This window comes from Bos mutus, chromosome 2 (genome assembly GCF_027580195.1).
Source record: "Bos mutus isolate GX-2022 chromosome 2, NWIPB_WYAK_1.1, whole genome shotgun sequence".
Lineage (NCBI taxonomy): Eukaryota > Metazoa > Chordata > Mammalia > Artiodactyla > Bovidae > Bos > Bos mutus.
Window position 1 is genome coordinate 36411023 of NC_091618.1, and position 23688 is coordinate 36434710.

General features: G+C 35.1%; 1 protein-coding gene across 4 annotated transcripts in view; it reads left to right on the forward strand.

Annotated features, from left to right (window-relative positions):
- Positions 1-23688, forward strand: part of ERBB4 (erb-b2 receptor tyrosine kinase 4) — a 1231440-nt gene that overhangs the window by 1026145 nt on the left and 181607 nt on the right. For all 4 annotated transcript variants that reach the window (XM_070387158.1, XM_070387172.1, XM_070387165.1 and 1 more), the window contains exon 20: positions 17736-17921. In XM_070387158.1, coding sequence (XP_070243259.1) covers positions 17736-17921 — 186 coding nt within the window. The remainder of the gene's footprint in view (positions 1-17735; positions 17922-23688) is intronic.

Genomic DNA, 23688 nt, shown 5'->3' on the forward strand with positions numbered 1-23688 from the left:
AAATAGTTAGGAAAAAAACATAAATGGATCTATGTATGTATGTTAGGAGAAAGAGAATGAAATAAGTGGATTTAATTTTATGTTATATCACACACATATATAAAATATACATACATGTTTTATATGTAATTTATCGTTATGTATATTAACATCAGGATATGCATATCTGCATTTTTCTTTATGAACACTTAAGCATGAAATATACTTTTGTGTTTCTTATTCATATATATTATGTAATTTTAATCTTTATATTTCAAACTACTGAGGAGAAGTTTAAAATTCAGTAATACAGAAAAATAGTCTAGTGCGCAAAATACATTTTTATCTATAATTTTCATCAAAATATATCACACCCTTTCCAGGGATCTAGAAAGAAGTGCTGCCTGCAGAGACTTACACATTTGGATTGATAAATATTAAAAGGATTAGTCCTAGCTTTATAGTATAATTATTCTATTAACCATATTGGTACTCCACTCTAATGTCCTTGATGAACATTTTACCTTTAAATGTACAAATGATCATGTACCCAATGAATTGTTCATCTTTAGCGTCAAATATTTTATATGTGTACCTAGGAATTATAAACAAAAAAGCACCAAATGCCAATAGATGATTTGAAAATTACTGGCTTAAATGAAACCTGATGTTGATTTAACAAAATCAAAGAGATATTTCCTTTTGGAGGTACACCTGAATAAACTATGCAAAGCTCTGTGTGTTGAAAACATATCAGTTTGTAATTGGATCTTTCTTGAGTCTGTTTAGACATGCACAATAGGCATGGCTTTTGCTCTTGCAATTACTTTAAAATTAATGAGGAAAGGAAAATATCTAGTGTAATATCTTTCTTTTCATAATACATTTTTTACTCTTCTCAACAAAATGCCTAGCCAAATGAAAAGTAGAAGTTCAAATTGCCTTTTAAATTATTTGATTTCCACTATTAAAGAAAACCTAAGGGAGAAAATCAAAAGAATAATTTCTGATTTCCAGTGAACATTTTTAGAATTCAGAAACAAATAGAAAATATTTTTAATTAGTATATTTGACAAAAAATTACCTCTATGACCCTTCTCTTATCTCTCTGCCCATCAATTACATTGTTTATATTAACATATACCTACAAAAATATGTTTTCAGCTTTATTTCTCTTGCATTTTTTAACATTAAAAGAGAATACACTTCTACAGATATTCATTTCTTATAATCACTATATTCTAACTTTTCACGATGGATACATTGTTGAATAGAGTTTATTTTTATTTCATTTTAGAAAATATAACTATTAAGAAAGTGAAAGTCACTCAGTTGTGTCCGACTCTTTGCAACCCCATGGACTGTAGCCTGCCAGGTTCCTCTGTCCGTAGAATTCTGCAGGCAAGAATGCTGAAGTAGGTAGCCATTCCCTTCTCCAGGGCTTAGTCCCAACCTGGGGACTGAATCCAGATCTCCCGCATTGCAGGTGGATTCTTTACCATCTGAGTCACCAGGGAAGCCCTATTAAAAGTGTCATAGTCACCAAAGTATAATTTACTGTACTCTTCTCTCAAAATCTTGGGAATATAAATAATTCCTGAATTATATTTTAATAAACACATGATTTTTTTATGTGTTTGACTCTGGCTTCTATTTAACAGAGTTGTTCTAAAATTTAAGAAAAAAGTATTGAAATTTGTTCTTCTCCATCATTCCACCATCCAATGGTACTATCTGAAAATAGAATGCTTGTCACAATGTAAGGACTGATAACAATGTGGGTTATTTTGTGTGTGTGTGTTTGTGTTTATTTTTATCTAAGTTAACACTGAAAACATGAAAATTTATGAAATGAAACTGTTTATGTAATTCATTCATATTTTTAGACTAAGACTTGAATACGTCATAAGTGCTAAGTAAATCTTTGTTGATCAGATGTTTTTCATTAGTGACTCAGACAGTAGAGAATCTACCTGCAATGCAGGAGACCCAAGTACTATCCCTGGGTCAGGAAGATCCCCTGGAGAAGTAAATGGCTACCCACTCCAGTATTCTTGCCTGGAGAATTCCATGGACAGAGGAGACTGGCAGGCTAGAGTCTATGGGGCCACAAAAAGTCAACACCACTGAGCAACTAACACTTTTACTTTCTGAGAAGTACACTATACTGTTATAACTTATAGCTCATAACCCTAATATCTATTCATGTTCAAAGCCATCTAAAGTTATCTGATAACTACTAAATGAAGCAATTAAATATTTCCATCACATTTGCAAAGAAAATATATTAGATGTGCAAAAAAGGCTTTAATGCTAAAAAGCACCATAACTCTGTACTGACATTGCAGATATCTTCAAGTGTGTTGTGTCTTTAATCACACTTAGCATTTAATTGCATAGTTTATACTTAAAAATCACTGAAATTGGTTTAGAAGAACCTTATAAAACTGGATTTCTCTAAATTATGATTTTAAAAATGGAAATAAATATCAGGTTATGATGTTCCACTACAAATTTTAAAACATCTGTAAATTTTAATTTATATCAATTTTAATTAAAATACCTAAAAATGAAGAATTTATTTTTGAATGGGTTTTGCATACCATTTGAAGATTTGATGAATAATTACTCTGAATATATGAATTCCTTTACTTTTCATCTAAGTAACCTATGTAAGTATTGCCATAAATAATAATTTTCTGGTTCCTCTGATGCAACAGGCTGAAGAAATTTCTTGACAGTTGAAGTGCCACAGAGAAATTTTCTAATAATCCAAAATTTCCATAATCATGACTAGTGACTTTAAATTTTGATTTGTTAGCTCTCAAAAATCGTATTTAGTCTTCTAGGACCATTCCATCTCAGTTCAGTGTGGTTCTTAGAAGAAGGACTAATGTTATGGTCATTAGAATTTTAAAAATTTAGATAATATTTACACAGGGCTTTCAGAAGTTCTGAAATATATAATAATGAAAAGGATTAAAAGAAGAAAAGATTAGTAGAATACCCTCAGAGTTTGTTATATCCCTACATAGGGATTTGTAGTTTATTATATATATTTGTAGTTTGTTATATCCTGTATATATATACATATACACATTAGCTCCCCTAGGGATCTAATAAATAAATATCAGGTTACAATGTTCCACTACAAGTTTTAACACATCTGTGAATTTTAATTTATATCAATTTCACTTAAAATACCTAAAATGAAGAATTTATTTTTGAATGGGTTTTGCATACCATTTGTATACCATTTATATCCTCTTATACCATTTATATATATATAATATATGTGTGTATATAATATATATAATATATATATGTATATAATCCCTATGTAGGGATATAAGAACCTCTGTGACTATTCTACTAATCTTTTCTTCTGTTGATCCTTTTCATTATTATGGATTCCAGAATTTCTGAAAGCCCTGTGCAAATATTATCTACATTGTTTAGGTTCTGATGACCATAACATTAGTCCTTCTTCTAAGAATCAGATTCAACTGAGATGGAATGGATGGGCTTACATGGTGGCTCAGATGGTAAAGAATCCGCCTGCAATGTGGGATACCTGGGTTCGATCCCTGGGTTGGGAAGATTCCTGGAGAAGGAAATGGCTACCCACTCCATTATTCTGTCTTGGAGAATTCCTTGGACTGTATAGTCCATGGGATCGCAAAGAGTCAGACGTGACTGAGAGACTTTCACTTCACTTGACTTACATAGGGGATAGGAAAACAACATAGCAGCAAATAATAGAGACTACAAACAAAAGTCATTGCATCTAACCTCAAAGAGCTGTCCCCATATATATCTATAAAGAACCGACACATTATTAGATATTCCATTGACAACTGAATATTGTAAATTTTTTGTCTTTTTCAGAGTTGTTTTGTAGAAAGTCAATGAGTAATTGTTATGCCTGTGTCAGGCAGAGAAAATGTGTGACCATAGCAATGTGCCAGACTGAACAATATTATCATGATATCTGGTGGGAAAAAATGGTGCCATGGGATAAAGTAGATTATGAGAAAAATATGAGTTGGAGAAATGATAAGAAGAAAGAGAGTTGCTGAGAAGCAAAATTCTATTCATATTGGATGCAAATCCTTCCCCACTTCAAGGAAGGAGAACTGAAAGAGAGTCTCTCTCTCCAGAAAGAAGAGGGAAAGGTTTTTTGGTTTTTCGTTCTTGTTTCTTTTATCTTAACTTGTGGTGGTGGTTTAGTTACTAAGTCGTGTCTGACCCTTGTGACCCCATGGACTGTAGCTAGCCAGGCTCCTCTGCCCAAGGGATTCTCCAGGCAAGAATACTGGAGTGGGTCGCCATTTCCTTCTCCAAGATCAGGCTTTTATCATGCACAGAATAAATTCCTCAATATTCTCTGTTACTTATTGAAAGTTTGGGATTTTTAAGCATGAAGTGGGAAATCCTAGCCTGAATCACAAAAGACAAAACCTGAAGACCCTTTTTTAAAAAGTGTTTGACAAACTAGGCATTTATTTGATATTTTTTAGGATGCACTGTGCTAGAACCTCATTACCTTATTTGTGGATAGCAGCTTCCTCATCTCTCAGCCTTTAGACACTTTCCCTATGATTTCTCCTGGGGATAGTGCTGCCATATTACATGAATTTCTTCATCAAGGATTTTTGAGAGAATAAAATCCAAATGTCAGCTTGTCATTTGAGCAGGAGTTTACAAGCCCTAGTACCAGCCTCCCTTTCCAGTCTTATTCTTTACTGTGTTTTGTCATGTGCCAGATGCTCCCTGAAAGTTGATCTATTTGTATTCCCCATGCATGTAACATTTTCCCACTTCCTTCATTCTAGGAAGAAAGCAATGTTATGTTGGCTAACTGATAGGTGCCAGACTCTGTGGTAGACCCTGTCCCATATATTATGTGAAACTGCTGTTATACAAGATGAGCATTATTTAATCCTCAGCTTTATACAGCCAAGGAACCTGAGGTTTTGACTTGCTTCTGATGATGTTACTAGGAAAAGACAGAACAGACTCTGGAAAGAAGTTTTGCCTGAATCAGTGCTTACCCCTATTTTTTGTCACACCACCAACCCATGTTATTTATTCTTTTTTAACAGGTTCTTCCCACATATTAATATCCACACTCAGGTTTTTCTTCTCAACAGAGGTTTTATTTTATTTTTTTCCCTCAATTCATTTAGAAGATAATCTCTGTCTTCAATAGATTATTATAGGAGTTTTAGATCATAAATATGTATCATAATTGTCATTAAAGTTCACAACCTATTTTTACTAAAATTTAAAGACTTCTACTAGGACACTGTCTATTTATAAGTTGAATATATGTCTCTTTAAATTTTGTATCCTAGAGAAGCATATATAATAACCTTTAGTCAATAATGAGCATAAGTTTTTGAATGAAAGAATGGCTAGCTATTTCCTATGAATACTCCTAAAACTCCATACAATTATTAATACAGTAATATTTAATCAAAATAACCATCATAGTGCTGTGCATTACTGTTTGAGTTTTCTGATGATGAATATAATGGCCGTGAATTGACCTTTCCTAGGACAGTCATTATAGAGATCTCAGTTACCTATTTCTAAAATATTGGTTAATTTTCAGTGGCTGGTGTCAAATGCCAGGTCAGGATTGGATGCCTTCTTGCAGAGATTTTTTATGAGGTACCTTTCTTTCCACTGCCACTTTCTCACTCTTGCACAGTGTGTGTCTAACCACAAAATCACACATTCCTGTGACTCAAGCCTCCTGAAGCAAAGACATTAGCAGTGGAGGTCTTTTATGACGCCGTATATATTCTTTCAGGGTTTATTTAACTCCTTTTGCATCAGTAGGTGGTCATATTATTTACTGCTACTATATTAAAAACATAGAAGCATCAATAACATTAATGCAGATTTTTACTAGTGATTGCCTCTAACTGAATGCCCTTGACATCAGGATTGGTGTAGAATATTAAAATACTTGACATGAATATTTAATATAAGAACTTGCATATAAATCATGGTTTCAAAATTTAATATATCTGATGATAATAATTAAGTTCATTATAAAAAGTAGAGAAGATAAGAAATGATAGGACAAATGATTTCTCTTTATGAATTATCTTATATGAATATGAGAGTTGTAACTGAAAAATGGAGATTTAAAGTCACTCAGTATTTTGAATGAATCGTAAAGAACACAATTCAGCCTGCTTTACCAGTGGTATATTTGAGATATTTTATTAGTTATTAAGGGAGGGTTTTCCTAATTTTATTCGATTGTTTGTTGTTGCTGCTGCTAAATCACTTCAGTTATGTCCAACTCTGTGCGACTCCATAGACGGCAGCCCACCAGGCTCCCCCGTCCCTGGGATTCTCCAGGCAAGAACACTGGAGTGGGTTGCCATTTCCCTGTCCAATGCATGAAAGTGAAAAGTGAAAAATGGAAGTGAAGTCTCTCAGTCGTGTCCGACTCTTAGCGACCCCATGGACTGCAGCCCACCAGGCTCCTCTGTGCCTTTAATATCAGTTCAGTTCAGTTCAGCTGTTCAGTCGTGTCCAACCCTTTGCGACCCCATGAATCGCAGCATGCCAGGCCTCCCTGTCCATCACCAACTCCTGGAGTTCACTCAAACTCACGTCCATCGTGTCAGTGATGCCATCCAGCCATCTCATCCTCTGTCTTCCCCTTCTCCTCCTGCCCCCAATCCCTCCCAGCATCAGAGTCTTTCCAATGAGTCAACTCTTGGCATGAGGGGGCCAAAGTACTGGAGTTTCAGCTTTAGCATCATTCCTTCCAAAGAAATCCCAGGGCTGATCTCCAGAATGGACTGGTTGGATCTCCTTGCAGTCCAAGGGACTCTCAAGAGTCTTCTCCAACACCACAGTTCAAAAGCATCAATTCTTCGGCACTCAGCCTTCTTCACAGTCCAACTCTCACATCCATACATGACCGCTGGAAAAACCATAGCCTTGACTAGACGGACCTTTGTTGGCAAAGTAATGTCTCTGCTTTTCAATATGCAATCTAGGTTGGTCATAACTTGCCTTTGATATAATTGGTGTCAATTAAGATTATTCCTGCAAATTAGAAACACAAGAGATGTCATCCTTTATGAATGTGCAGTGTCTAGAAAAACAATTAATTCCCCAGATTATACAAAATCATGATCCTAACAATTAAATAGGAGCTGTTACCAAAATTACTAGATTCTGATCTATTTTAAGTCAAATTTAATTTTTAAATTTTTAAATAGAACATCCTAGAATTGATTTCTGTGCAGAATTGAGAATAAAGACATGAATTAGTCCCTTCTGGAAAGTTATTCAGCATTTTATTATTGGAGGACTAATTTTAAGTATTTGAGAGTAAATTGTTTTCAGTTTATTTATAATAAAAAAATAGCACTAGTCACTCCGTAAAGATTCCATTAATAGGTTGATCTTATCAGTGATAGTTCCTGTTAGAATACTAAGATAATGACCAGAGAATCAGCTAAGTCTACCTGGATACCTAACTGATATTAACAACTCTGAGGGGATATCATGGTAGAGAGAGTCTTGGCTGCGGATATAGTGGAAACTGGATTCAAATCCCAGCTTGAATACTTAGTAACTTTTGGAGATTGTCAAATTGCTTATGCTTTTCAAGCTACTCTGCTTATCAATTATAGAATAATTGAACAACCTGTTGGACAAGATTGTTCTGAGAACTAAATGTGTCCTCATGGAAAATCAATAGCATTGTGCCAGGTGCAATTTGACATCAAGCAGCAGTTGTTATTATGATCTGATGAAATTATTGAATAGGTTGACTTTAGATAGACTGTTTACTAAAAACTAGAAAGCTATAGGGGAAATAATACAGAACTTACCCAAAAGATAAGATCAAATAACCTTATAGAAATTAATTTTCATTTCTAGAGAGAAAAATAAAAGCAGTAGACACTATTTGAAAGCTAATAGTTATTCTTTCCTCCCTAGTTGTAGAATCTATAGCCTTGGATGATTTATTCCAGTCCTAGGAAGTTGATGTTTTCATTCTTTATAGCAGATTGTAGTGTCCTCTCAGAAGATACATTTTGGACCTCACTGAGCTTGTTCTTCCATATAAGTCCTGAAATGTTAATTGCAGACACCTTTGTACTTCTCTTTCTGTAACTTTACTAAGATTAATCAATAAGCAGTTAAGTGTCTCTGTTCTGACTGTAAAGTTCACCGGGACCTCTTGGTCTTTATCATCTACTTTAACCCCAATTTCTATTTACTGTTATTACTGTAATGGTGGTTACTATTTGTTATAGAACAAATTTGTATAGCCCTTGAAGTTTTCTTGCAACTCTAACTACTTTTGGTTATTTCCTAACACTTCATGATTACTTTATGTTGAAAGTAGGAAGAGATGTTTCTAGCTCTCCATGGGCTTAAGTGGGAAAACAATAGCTTCTAAAGTGTTGACAGGAAAAATTATTTTTTGGTCAATTTATCTGCCTTTTATTCCAAAAGCCCCACCAGACTTCAAAAAAGACCATTCACGCTGGGGCTGCAGCTTTTTTTCCAGACTCCAGGCCATGCCTTTATTACTCAATGATTTCACTCCCTTCAGATATAATTAGTTTAATACAAATGTAAAAATAACTAACATTTTAAGAGTCAACTAGGCACTGTGATAAGCCCTTTGCCTATAGTATATCATTTGGCTATTACATGTATATGTTAATTTCTAAATGAATTAAACATGTCTGCTTCATTTAGATTAGACTAATATAGTATATCCAAGCTAAAGACTTAACAGCAGAATTAATTGTAAAAATATGTATAAATTCAAGGCAACGATGTTTAAATCTCACATTTACCTTCCAATAAATAAGTTTTCATTGCCAAAGACTTGAATTGAACAGGATTTTGAGTCCTCATCCAGTCCTTACAGAAATACAGTAATTGTATTAGTTTCCTATGGCTGCTGTAACAAGCTACCACAGACTCGTTCTTGTTCAGTCACTCGGTCATGTCTGTCTCTTTGCAACCCCATGGACTACAGCACTCCAGGCTTCCCTGTCCTTCACCATCTCCCAGAGCTTGCTCAGACTCATGTCCATTGAGTCAGGGATGCTATCCAACCATCTGATCTTCTGTCATCCCCTTATCCTCTTGCCTTCTGTCTTTCCCAGCATCACAGACTTTTCCAATGAGTCTGCTCTTCACATCAGGTTGCCAAAGTACTGGAGCTTCAGCTTCGGCATCAGTCCTTCCAATGAATATTCAGGGTTGATTTCCTTTAGGATTAACTGGTTGGATCTCCTTGCAGTCCAAGGGACTCTCAAGAGTCTTCTCCAACACCACAGTTCAAAAGCATCGATTCTTCAGTGCTCGGCCTTCTTTATGGTCCAACTCTCACATTCATACATGACTATTGGAAAAACCATAGCTTTGACTATATGGACCTTTGTCAGCAAAGTAATGTCTCTGCTTTTTAATATGCTGTCTAGGTTTGTCATAGCTTTTCTTCCAAGGGGTTGGCATCACAGAAATATTGTATCACATTTCTGGAAGCCAGACCTCTGAAATCAAGGTGTTGGTAGGGCTGGATTCCTTTCAGAAGCTCTAAAGAAAAAGTTGTTCCTTGCCTCCTCCAGCATCTGATGGCTGCATTTGTTCCTTGGCTCTCACCTCTGACTCCTCTGTAGCTAATCCTCTGTCTTTCTCTTTTAAGTATAGTTGTGATGGCATTTAGAGCCCACCTCTGACTCCTCTGTAGCTAATCTTCTGTCTTTCTCTTTTAAGCATAGTTGTGATGGCATTTAGAGCCCACCTGGGTAACTCTTGATGATTGTAATCTCAAGATCTCCAATTTAATCATAATCTGTACAGACTTTTTTCCAAATAGGGTATATCAACAGCTTCCTGGGATTAAGATGTGGGCATATTTAGTAATTCATTATCAGCCTACCACAATGATTACTTAGCAGTCTCTACCATGAGCAAGGGGAAGGAGGGTTGGTGTAGCCTGCATGCCATTTTTTCCCCAACAGTGACTTAATCTGTCATTTAACAAATAAGTTTTAGGTTAAGTGACTTGCCCAAATTTACCTCATCAGAACTCCAGTAGGAGGCATGTGGTATATTAAGTTGGAATAATGGAAGAGAGTTTAGCAAAGGGGTTTTTATAAAGGAATGGGTAGGCTTGAACACTAGCAGAGACTGTTGAAGCCTCTCAAGAATAGTAACAGAACTGTTAGGCATGAAGGAGCGAGAGAATTCCCACTGTGACATTTAGTAGAAGGCTCAGGGCAATGGCAGGTGAGGGATAAATACTAACCTCTCTGCTTTCTTTCTTTAGTCCTCTGTTGCTTATTATTATTGACTGAATTCAGATTAAACCAATAGAGAGACAAGGTAGACTGTTGTCATTCGTTTCGATCTATTTTTCTGGGCACAGGCAAAGTGCAGAAGGATGGAGAATGAATCTGGAGGTGCAAAGAGAAATATGCAGGCTAATTCCACAGATCACTGGCATCATAGCTGGGAGAATAATGTAACTGTCTTTATTACAAAATGTAGTGCAATTTTCAACACGTCAAATTTAACTCAAATGTTTATTGAGTACATGCAAGGTTAAAGCTATCTATGTAGCACTCTGAAAAAAAATTGCTAAGGATTTTTTTTTTTTGTAAGTTATAGCCCAAACAGACTGGAGTTAATGAAAAAATCAACATTCCTTTTACATCAGCAGTGTGAGTCTGAATTTGACTTGAAGTCAGGTCAAAAATACATGGAAGGATATAGATTTGAGCTACATTGAAATAAACAGTAAATGGGACTTGGCACAATATTACTGATAGATATGGAATGGAATGGAAGAACTCGGAAAAGATAATACCAAATCGGAATCCAAGGTTTAAAAACCAAATCAGAAAATATTTCTGAAACTTAGAAAATTGGTAAAAATAGCAGACAGGCTTTTATGGAGAAATGTACTTTGTGTGTTAAATTAGAGATGCAGTAGGTTTTCTATATCAGGATGACAGTAAGGCACTTGAAATCCTGGGATGAGGTTGGGTGGGAGGGTGGCATATAATACAGATTCTGTTTGTTTATTAATAAAACTACATTGCTACCTTAGTATGAGCCATATACTGTAAGAGAATTTGATAACTTTATCAGCTCATATTACTACTTTCAGATAAATCATTAGAGATGATAGACCTGTAACAAATCTAATAAAAATGGAATATGTACTATGATAGGGGAGATACACATATATAAAGACCTACTAGCTTTTACTCAGAGATGACTGTTGAAATTACAGGAGTTGAAAAAAAAAACAGATTGGAATATGAGCACAGTATAATTCTCATGCTTGGATATTCTTGACAGATACTTTACACAGGTATTTTGGATATGATCAAGATGAATTTTGCTTGCCCTCTTTTAGATAGTAATGTTTCTATTTTTAGATGCAAAGTATATCAAATCATGAGAAGCCACAGAACTGTGCAGTTGACTCCATATGGTTTTGATAACTCTGTCATATTTCTTAAAGTTATAAGATATAAGGATGCAAGAAGTTACAGATGAAAACATAGGGTACTAGAGACAAAGCCATGATAGAATTTCCACATTTAAGATATAGGAGGGAAAAGCAGGTCCCAATAACTGTAATAAAAATACTCAAAAATTCTACCTTGTATAAATTATTAATAAAGTTCTTAATTGTGCAGCACTGATAAGTGGTATCTAGATCTAAGATTCAGACAGCAAATGGATGAATGATGGAGACAGGGATAGAAAACTTCTGACTCCAAAAGTTAGAAGGATCCGAGTATGATTTTTCATGTTCACAAAAATGATACCAGGGATTGGAAAAGAATGTCACTGAGCAATGTAGACCCACTTAAACTGATGGTGTATTAATTCAGTCTAATTACTGCTCACCTACTTGCACTAGTAAATTATTATTTATTCTAGACATGAGTGAACAGATGCAGATTTCATTTATTTTATTATCTGGATACCATCTGCAGCAGAACTGATTTGTAAAACATTATTATGGACCGATAATTTTATCTCATTTTTCATCATTGCCATCACCATTATCTTCTTTGTTCTCTACATCACTATCACCCCCTCTGTCTTTAGGAGAGGCATTTGTTTTAAACATTCAGAAATCTGCTGACTGTTACATTAAGCACAATTTTATATGTCTCTGCTAATTGTTTATTATTTTTTTCTCTATCCCCCTTTTTTATCTTCCTTATCCCTGATGCAGTGAAAATCTCCCCATTTTCAGCTGGAGGGTATTGAATTAATGGTCCATTGACATAATGAAACAGTGAAAGTTTAGCTGAAGTAAATATTTTTCATAAACAGAATAGCTCGTAAGTTTTCAGTGACCAGATTTTTTTTATTTTTGTGAAACTCCTAAACAACATGAGTGAGAAAATAATTTTAAGTGCCAAGGTATAAACATCTGAAGGCTGAGCAAAATGATGCCTTAATGTGACAAATAGTATTGCTCACTTTCATTATTGCATCGAAATGTCTTTCCTTCAGAATGAAATAGAGATACAGATACCATAGTCTAGAGAATAATGGCACACATGCTTCAGAGCTTTTTATCCATTCTCTGGTCATCCCTTGATAGTTAAAAAAAATGTCCTTAATTCCAACCAGACTTCATTATAAAGAAAGATCTTCTTCCTTTAGAATTTTCAGTGTAGCACCTGTTACATCCTTCCTCTCTGTCCAATGAGAAAACTATTTAATTCACCTACAAGAAAAATTTTGTAAAGCACAACAGGAAACAGAGACAGAAAATAATTTCATTTCTGGAAAAATTGTTAATACATCTGTCAACTTGTATTTATTCCAGTGGCCTTCGGTGATATGTTCTAATGACAGCAGCAAAGATTCCAAAATTGCTTCCAGAGGCCCCACACAGAGATAGGTAGCGGAGGACATTATTAATTTCAACAGAGTAATTTATTGAAACCCAACACTCCATTATTAAAATATTGGATTTCTTTCCCCTTTCCATCCCCCTCATCACTCTAAATGAATCCACATTCTTTTCTCTTTATTTCTTCCCCTTTCCCCCAAAAAAGCCATCTGCTATTTCCTTTATGAAAAAAATAAAACCTACAATTAGTGTCCTGTTCATCTTTTCTTTCTCAGAAAAAGAGAACTATTATGCAAATACTCTGCAATTTGGTTTCAAATACTCTTTGTAGTGTGATGAGCAATTTTCTTTAATACAACCCCAGCTTTTTTGCCAGGACTTACTAATAGATTTTTTTTTTAAAGAGAACTTTCATGCGACATTTTTACACTCTTCTGTTGTAAACTTTTTACATGCATATTTAAAATGGAAATATTACTCCTTGAGTTGTAAAAGAAAAAAAATTGTTTATATATTTCATCCTGAAAAAGGCCAAAATAACCTTAAAGTCTGTCTTGTATCTTAAATTTCACCATGTTTTGTATCTTAGGAAATGGCCTATACCAAATAATATAGGAAATCAGAGAAATATATTTTCTTTGACTTTTTCTGAAAGTATATTGTAAGTGATGGCAATTTATCTATAAGTGCAAATTTTTGTTTGAGTTGCTCCTTAGGAACTGAAGTATGATTTGATCCAATTCTTTCAGGTATGGCTAAAGTCAGGTGTTTGGCATTGTCTTCTTGTTAGTACGATAAGCATCTACATTTCAAAGTGCTGATAGAACTGAAATGTTAAAATTTCAGTGTTTTTACCGTCCTAGGAAATAGCACTGTTCTAAGAATCAGAAAACCTGTCTTAACTCTGATCCTTCTACTTACTCCTGTGACCTAGGGCAGTAATTCTGCTCAGCCTTGGTTTCCTTATGTTACAGCAGAGAATGGCTGCCTCCTTTGACTGCTTCTTAGAGTTACAATAAGGATCGAACAATGGTGACTACATGTGACTTCCTTTGCAATGAATGATAGAGATATACAATAGATGGAGATGTTTCAGAGATTCTCAAAGTTCTGTGTTTCCTGCAGTAGCTTCACTACTTGCAGGAGCTTGCTACAAATGTAGATTCCTGATTCATTTCTAGACCTGATTATCTGGGAGTGGGGCTAGGAAAACCACCCTTTAAATGATAAACCTAGGCCATTTGTAGTGATAAATGCTAGGACTTGAAAGATGAGTCACAGAAGAGAAACGGAATACAATTAGGATACGTTTAATTAAATCTGATATCTAATATTTAATATCTAATTAAATATCTAATTTGTTACTTGATTGAGTTAGACAATTTAATTATGTTTTGCTTTTTTGTTGATGACTGAAGTGACTTAGCAGCAGCATGTGTATATTTATATGTGTGCATATCATAATTCAGTGAAAGAACCTCTGGTTCACACTTTTAATATTAACATTAATTACTATTTAATAAAATACTAGATTAAATAATAGATAATATAACTTGGCTAACATTTCTATTTGTACTCTCCTTATAATTGCATCAGTTTGCTTTATTTCAAATGTTTGCTTTATTTCAAATGTTGACTGAAATATACAGGAAGTAAAACAAAACTGTTTCTGTTTCATGGATCCAAATAGAGCCATATTTGTAGCAATAATTCAAATTTCTGGCTTTGCTGATTGTGCAGAGATCCCAACTTCAGTGGAAGTCTTCCCAAATAGTTTAGGAAGAGTTGCATGTTCATATGAATTTACAAACTAGTCTGCCAGTTGCAGTCACCAAGTGGTATCTACAATGTCCTTTCTTACCAGCTCAGTCCCTAGGTGGAGCTTCTCTTCTCTCTGAGACACCCAGAGGTCCTATCTCAGCATCATTGACTGATATCACCTGAGGACACCACTGACCTTGTGGGAGGTGGTGCCTCTCCATGGTCCCTGGCCTGCCAGTTCTCAAGGTGTTATGTTGGTGGACTCAGCAAGAAAGCAGAGAAACCAGTGGTGCTCTCTCTCATTCTCTTACTTGTCTGGTTCCTTGTGGCTGCTGGGGAAGGAGGAATTGGAAGACCTCATCTGCTTGGAGGTTAGCTGAAAAACAATTTCAGCTTCTACTCCCAAAGGCTCAAAAATAAAGTCCTTTGAGTGACGCTGAAGTCCCCTTACCAACTTATTTCTTCTGTTTGGCCTCCTATCTCTCCTTTCTCCACACGAGTTCATAGTGCCCCACTCTTCCTTCTTCAAAAAATAAAACATTATAATTCACATAAGACCTTGGCTGGATCCAGTAAAATCCATATACTCCATCAGCCTCACCCATGATTATGAATAATCTTCAGACTCTGCTGAACTCAACCCTACTAAAGAGTAGTGGAGATTAAAAGTGAATAGCTTTCGAGATAATAATCATCTCAAGCTATCTTCTCAAATAACTTTAAGATAATATTAAAAAAAAGTCAAATGGTTCTACATGGTTGTGTTCCTGTTCAGTTGCTTTGGCCATTCATCCATCTTCTTACATCTTTTCTAGAGTAAGATATCCTGCTCCAGTCTAAACTGGCTCCTATATCAGATGCCTGTAGAGCTTTGATTCTGGAGTATCCCTTTCCTGTCATTTCCTTGTTTTCACAATTAAGTGCACTTTTTAAAGTGCCCTTCACTTTTTATTAAATGAGCACGTCTAACAGATAAAGGAAACCTGTGAGATAATCTTTTTTAAGAATAGACATGTCCATATATTCACTCACTTGGTTCAAATTTTGCTGGATATAGAATTTGAGGTTTAAACAAAACTTTCACTATTTTGAAATCATAGCTCCATTTGGGAGAAGAAACTAGAGGGTGGCCTCGATTTTCATCATATATAAATTTACACGATTGATTACCAGAGTACTTCTTTATTTTTACCAGAATACTTCTCTTTCTGTTACCTAATATTCATAGTTTACAACCCCTTTGATTAAACTTCTCCTAAGGATGAAGGGTTAGGAATATCCCCTGGAAAAGGGAATGGCTACCCACTCTAGTATTCTTGTCTGGAGAATTCCATGGACAGAGGAAGTTGGCAGGCCATGTCTTTGGGGTCACAAAGAGTCGGACACAACTGAGTGACTAACACAAACACACACAAGGATGAAGGAGATCTGTATTCTAAGTGCTTCCTAGATGGACTTTGAAACAATCCTGATAAAATCAGTCCCTCCTACTCCGTTTATGTACAGTGGTTTGTGGTGTAACACTACTGAGCCTGTTGTGTGTACACCCTTGGCGTAATTGGATTTATTTTCAGTTTCTCACCTCCTAAGTTAGGCTTCAGATTTTCTATGTTTGCTAAGTCAGTTACTACTAATAAGCCACTTTCTACTGTTAGTATTCCATCCCCATTGCCTCTTCTTGTGATTGTTGGTTTCTGGCTTTTTATTGATTCATTTATTATTAAAATGGTGGGATCAAGAGGAAATAAAAGTAAATGTGTGTATCAGTCTGCCATGCTGTCTTAAAGAGAAGCTCAGTATAGCTTTTTATCCTCAGTTATTTGAAAGTTTTTAAAGCTACAAAAAAATGTTCAAAAAGAGTATGATGAACATTCTTATACCTGCATATAGGTAAACTGATTGATAATAAATTGCCATATATGTATCAACCACTCTGTGAGTGTGTGTATGTATAAGGTTGTATCAGTTTCAAATTGGAGTAAAGACACTTAAAATAGCTTTTAACTGAAAGCTAACTTTAGGATGGGCTAAATATCCATCATGTGTCGACCCTTTATCTTCATTAAGCAAAAATGCCTTTATGATTATGAAAAAGAAGTTAGAACTGTTTTCTCACTTCATGAAATAACAAAATTAGAGTAGACAAGTTTTTACAATCTCACCTAACTCCCAAATTTTATGGTTCTATTTATATCATTTATAATTTTGAAAATGAAATAAATTTGAGTAAAATCAAAGGTTATGGAGTAAAGTGTCTTATTAAAATGTTTATTTTTCTGCATAAATTCATAGTAGGCATATTGTTAGATAGGAAGGCATATTATTTGTAATTGTTTACATTGATATTTATAATTTAAAAAAATAATAATTCACAAATTACCTTTATGATGTCTGAATCCATATCAATAATGAATGAGTTAATTTTGAATGGCTTTTTTTGTAACTGTGGGGGCTTACCAGATGACTCAGTGGTAGAAAATCTTTTTGCCAATACCTGCCAATGCAGAAGACCCAGGTTCCATCCCTGAGTCAGGAAGATCCCCTGGAGAAGGAAATGACAACCCACTTCAACATTCTTGCATGGGAAATCCCATGGACAGCAGAGTTCCATGGGCTATGGTCCATGGGGTTGCAAAACAGTCAGACATGACTTAACAACTAAACAGCAATAATTCATAACTTTGTGCTACCTTGTGCAAATAACTGTATCGTGTAGATAACTGAACTCTAGAACCAAAGATCAAAGGTTAAAAATCCACAATATAATTTAGGATTCTACTTCATTTGGCAGTAAATAAAATCTAGTATTTTTCACATTACAGAAGAGAAAATACTACTATTAAATTTGCATGCAGTTATTATATAACATTTACCATTCTAATATATATATATATAGTCTAACTTCCACTTATTTTCACTTGAATTAAATCACTTTAGAAATATAATGGCTACAATAATGTCTTTTTTCACTTTTAATTGATTCCATTTTATGAGAGTACCTTTTCAAAATCATTATCAACAGCATTAGTACAGTGCAAGTAACTATCATGGCAAAGAACTTTGAGTTGAAATAATGGTGTTATTTATTTTTTTCTTTTAGGAAGCCCTAATCATGGCAAGTATGGACCATCCACACTTAGTTCGATTATTGGGTGTGTGTCTGAGCCCAACCATTCAGCTGGTTACACAGCTCATGCCCCATGGCTGTCTGCTGGACTATGTTCATGAACACAAGGATAACATTGGATCACAGTTGTTGCTTAACTGGTGTGTCCAGATAGCTAAGGTAAGTGCCCATCTTCTCTGCCTTTATATATCCTAATCTACTACAGTTTGGGTATTTTCAATCTGTTTAAATGAATTACATCTGCTATAATACAGGTGGGAGATATTTGCATTCAAATTACAGATCAAACTCATAGTCTATTTATACAATTTGGTGCTATTGTATGGACTCTTTGTGTTATATTGACAAGATGCCAGAACAAATAACTTCTTGGTCAGGAGGAAAAAAACTGGTATACTGGATTTGCTGGACTTTTTTGTGTTTGGGTATTGTTTAGTAATGAATTCAAGGAAGAAAAGGTTGAAAGTTTGAATTGCTTCATTTGCAGATGATTTTATTAGGATAGCATGCATGTTCAATTCTCAGAATTACAAATGATCAAATTCTAAATATCTTCCTAGACATTTTGATAATTTGCGATTGGTCTTTAATAGTTGTTTTTTATTGTTGTTCTGGTGTTTTTTGTGTGGGTTTTGCTGTTGTTGCTTTTTCGTTCCAGAACAAGGTCTCAGGCATATATATATACATATATATATATATGGTGTGGTGTGGATCTAATACCTGGGAGGCTGGAGGGAGATGGATGTTGATGAACTAGAAAACATGCACTCATATAGCCCCTATTTTGGACTATAGTTTTTCTCACCAGAGTTATCAGATCTTCAAAATATTTAGGAAGGGGCCAGAACTCTGGATTTTTTGATGTGATTTCTCTAAATTAAAATCTTGGCTCAAACTTCCAAAGCACTCTGGGAGTCACACAAAGCTTTCATGTCCTGCAGCCCGCCAGTGTGCGACTTTGGTGTATATATTCATGTTCAAAGAAACCATTTAAGATTATCTGTACCAATAGTATCTCTTGAAAATGTTCTTCAAGATAAATAGGTCTGGGATGAGTTTCAATTCACTATGTCAACTCTTGTTTACCTCAGAATATTACCTGATGTTCTATAAATTCTACAGATCTGATCATTTTAGCATTTGTATAATATAAATGCCAAAATGTTAATCCAGTAGTTTTAGTCTATTTCTTTTTACAATCTAAGAATGAATAAAAATACATCATCCAAAGCAGAAATTTAAGATAACTCTTAAAATGCAAATCCCCAAAATCAAGGGAAAAGCCCACTTTGGTTTTATGTACCATAAATCTCGATATAGTTTCCTTACGGACCATGTATTACCATTTTGTGAATATTGTATGACAAACTCACAACTGAGAGGATTCTTTATGGTAATGAAGTTTGAAATATCACTCTTCAAAAACTGATTTACTTATCTAAGAACTTCTATAATTTATAAGGTGAGCTAAATATGCTATAGAAATTCTCAAGTCATCCTAGCAGTATAAATGAAAACAAAACTAAGTTTTGAACTTCTTAACTCTTTTCTATATTTCCTGCAGTCTTCTTCATAATTTAGGTTTTGTCCTTAGGGATTCATGGCATTAATATATCATTTATGCAAGACTGTACTCTCTAATAATAGAAACTACTTTGAGTTCCCTGAATAATCACACAGCTTTAAACCTTTCTGCCTTTGTAAATGACATTCCTTCTGCTTAGAAATCTTTTCTCAGAGCGTCTTGATTCACAAAACATGATCTTTTATATCCATCAGCAATGGTTGGGCTCCCTCCCCTTGTGAAGTCAACCTTATTTTCTCTCTAAACAGAACTTTTTTTCCTCCTCTATTAGTTTGGTCATTCGTATATTGAACACATTTGTACCATTTAAATGTTATACCACATGTTTATATAACTCTGACTGTATGACATATATATTTAGTCATTAATCTTTTAATAAATATGTGTGGACACCTACCATGTACCATGTATTATGCATACTGGAATGTCTAGTGGAAGGACAGATGTTCAACAAATAAAACAGCTAGGTATTGGATTAAACACTTTGATTTAGTTTTTGAAGAAAAATAATCACAGGAGAGACTTAAGGGCAAACCCCATTGAGTCCTGAGGGAGACTGGCTATTGGAATAAACTTAGGCAGAGGGAAAATTACAACAGAACCCTTTATATATATAGGGTGACCATGTAATTTGTCTTCCAAATGAACAATTTTAAGAGTGAAAGGAGACTCTATTACTAGTTATGCCAGGACAACAGGCACACAAATGTAAACAGAACAAGGTATGTGGTAATACTGAGTAGCATGAAAAATTTGGATTTGATTAAAAAATGCTGTGAATATTGAAGTATTTTGCTCTGGAAATGATATAATCTAATTTATTCTCTAAAGAGATCATGCCCTTTTATGTATGAAGATTAGATTAAGGCAATGCAAGAACAGAAATGAAGATAACAGTTAGAAGTCTGGGAGTGGTGAAAATAAGAAGTGAATGGAATTAAGATACTTTTTTGAGACAAATTAAGATATTTTGTGGAGAAGGCAATGGCACCCCACTCCGGTACTCTTGCCTGGAAAATCCCATGGATGGAGGAGCCTGGTAGGCTGCAGTCCATGGGGTCACTAAGAGTCAGACACAACTGAGCGACTTCACTTTCACTTTTCAGTTTCATGCATTGGAGAAGGAAATGGCAACCCACTCCAGTGTTCTTGCCTGGAGAATCCCAGGGACGGGGGAGCCTGGTGGGCTGCCGTCTATGGGGTCGCACAGAGTCGGACATGACTGAAGTGACTTAGCAAGGTATTTTGATTACTGATTACTGGGTGGTGAGGGAGGGAAATATGGTAGTGCTGTTGCCTGAGGTAGAGAAAGCCAGTTCAGTTCCAGATGTGGCAAATTGAAAAGGTTTATTGAACATAAAAATGGAGCTATCAAATAGGTAGTTGAATTTGGTCAAGTCTATGGATATAGATTTAAGATTATAAATTGCCAAGGAGTTGGACATGACTGAAATTTAGCACACACACCCACATTATAAGTATTCAAACATATGGGAAGATATGAGATTACCTAATAGTTACTGACTTGGTCTGATTCCTGTTTTTTCCCAGCACCTAAAATTGGGTTTTACATAGGTAGCTATTCAGTATTTATTTGATAAATATTTTTAAGTCATAAAGAAAATGAAAAACAACAACAAACCCTACCTTAAGAAGGGAGTCCTTCTTTTATCTTTTTATTCCTAATTTGAGGGCAGAACTGTGTACTGGAAACAACATTGGAGTCAAAATGCTTACATTACATTAGTGTGCCAGTGCCCACTTTTTGGTTTCATGAATTTGAATAAACTATTCAACCCTTTTGAATTTTCTGTGTATTAATGGTGTTAACAATTACTACTTTTTTCTTCATCTGCAAAACGAGACAATACTGTCTACCTGTAGTAAGCTGAAAAACAATCCCTGCCTTCAAATATGTTATGTCCTATCCCCAGCTTCTGAGGACATGTTAATTTAGATGTTAAAGGGTATTGTGTTGCTGTGATTAAATTAAAGATCTTGAGATGAGATTATCCTGGATCATCCAAGTGGGCTATCCACATAAGTGGGAGGCTTAAGGATCAGAGTAAGGGAAAGAAGATATAAAAATGAAAGTAGAGTAGAAGTGATGGGCCTTGAAGATAGAGGAAGGGGCCCACAAACTGAAGCTACCAGTCAACCTCTAGAAGCTAGAAAAGACAGGGGAGTAAGTGAAAGTGAAACTGAAAGTCACTCAGTCATGTCCGACTCTTTGCGACCCCATGGACTATACAGTCCATGGAATTCTTCAGGCCAGAATACTGGAGTGGGTAGCCTTTCCCTTCTCCAGGGGACCTTCCCAACCCAGGGATCGAAACCAGGTCTCCTGCATTGCAGGCATATTGTTTACCAGCTGAGCCACAAGGGAAGCCCAAGATCTTCCCTGAGACCTCTGGAAGGAAGGCAGGCCTGCCCACACCTTGATTTCCCTCCAGTTTGGAAACTGACTTTTGACCTCTGAAGTCCAGAGCTGTAAGAAAATATATTTGTATTGTTTTAAGCCACTACATTTGTGGTAGTTAGTTATAGCAATAGAAAGCTAATAAACTTCTATTGCTATAGTGATTTGCAGATATTAAATAAAATAGCTCATGTAAAGTCCCTGGCTCAGCTCCTGAAACCTGGAGTATTTAAAAACAATCTTCTTTTATTTGCTATAGGTTGAAAGCTTTGAAACAGAATTGTTTCAGAAATGTCTGTAAAATATGAGTAATTTGGTCTGAGTCAACACAAGTACTTTGCAGATGGCTATTTCAGTAATTCAGAAGAGTCCATTTTTTTTCTTTCAATTCTCACCAAAAGAGAATTTATGAAAATGAGATATCATCATAGTAATTACTCCAATACCCACTTTCATGTTGGCTGCATCCTTTTTTATTGACAGAGTTGGTAGGAGGGGAGGTATGATGCTGTAAAATAGCCAATTTATATTTATGTTATAGAATACCTGTGAAAACTGTAAGCAGAAGGAATAATAGTTATAATTAACATCAGACAGTTGCTCTGTGTAAGCCACTATTCTATATATTTTATTAATTAATGAATTTTTAAATCTCAAACCAGTGAGGGAAGTGTCATCAGTATGTCCACTTCACGATAAATAGTGAGTCACAGAGAATTTAAGTTACATGATTAAATTCATACAGAGCGTAAATAAATATTAGAATCACTAATCTATGTTTTTATGTATAAGAAGAAAGTATTTCTTAAAATTTCATCTACATTTCAAGTTTTCCTTGCATTCTTCCATCAGTACGTCATTCTATAGCAGTTTATGTAATAGAAACACAAATTTAAACTGTTCTGAGACTCAGTTTCTTTATGTGAAAATATTACTACTATAAACCACAGAAGGATTTAGAAAAGTTTTTTTTTTTTTTTAGGAGATGCTAAAGTAAGTTTTCGGTAAATATTATGATAAAAAATAAATAAACATCAGATTGCTTCTTATCAGCGGCCATTTTCACTCTGCATGTGCTGCCTTTAGAACTTGATTTAATTTGGTAAGCAGAGCAGAACATATTATTATTTAATGTTTGTATAATACCATATGCCTTCCTGGGGCTTTATGAATCCAGGATAGAAGATAATTGTGAGAATTCCTTCTTTCAGAGTTGTTGCTAACAAGTTGGGCAAGCGGTTTTTAAAAGACCACTTGGCAGAATCTGAAAAGTGTATGAATTTCGAGTGAAGGAACTTTATGGTGAATAGCACTGGTATTGGTTAAATTCATGTGGACAAAGCATATGTTATGCAACAGGCATCTACTGGGTGCTTTATATACTTCGTAGTATATAATATTTATTGAAACTCTAGCAGGTATGGCCCATTATTCTCCCAGTTTATAGATAAGGAAGATGGAACAACTTAAGTCCTAAAGGACACAGCAGTAGACTGAGATACCTGGATTCTAAATCAGGTAACTCTGATGCCTGCCTGAGCCAGGTCTTTAAGCCATTCTGCACTCTTTCCTTTCCAAACACATGCATCACGGCAGGTTAAAGTCACTTGCCCTCCTCCAGAACTTGAGGACCGGTGCAACTGAGCAACTGAGCGTGCACGCACAGGCTGAGGAGCATGACATTTTTCTGTAGTTGTGTCTCATCATCACGCCCATCACAGAGAAGATTCCATCATGAATAACACTTTTTACTGTCTTCATGGAAAATTTTTTATTGCCTTATCATCAGGGTCTATGTCACATTTTTCAGAATCAAGTGGGAAGATATTTTTACCATCTGCTTTGGCGGGATTTTTTTCAACTGATGGTTTACATAAAAATTATGATAAAGCAAGCTCAAAACTGCTCTGTGAGGTATCATA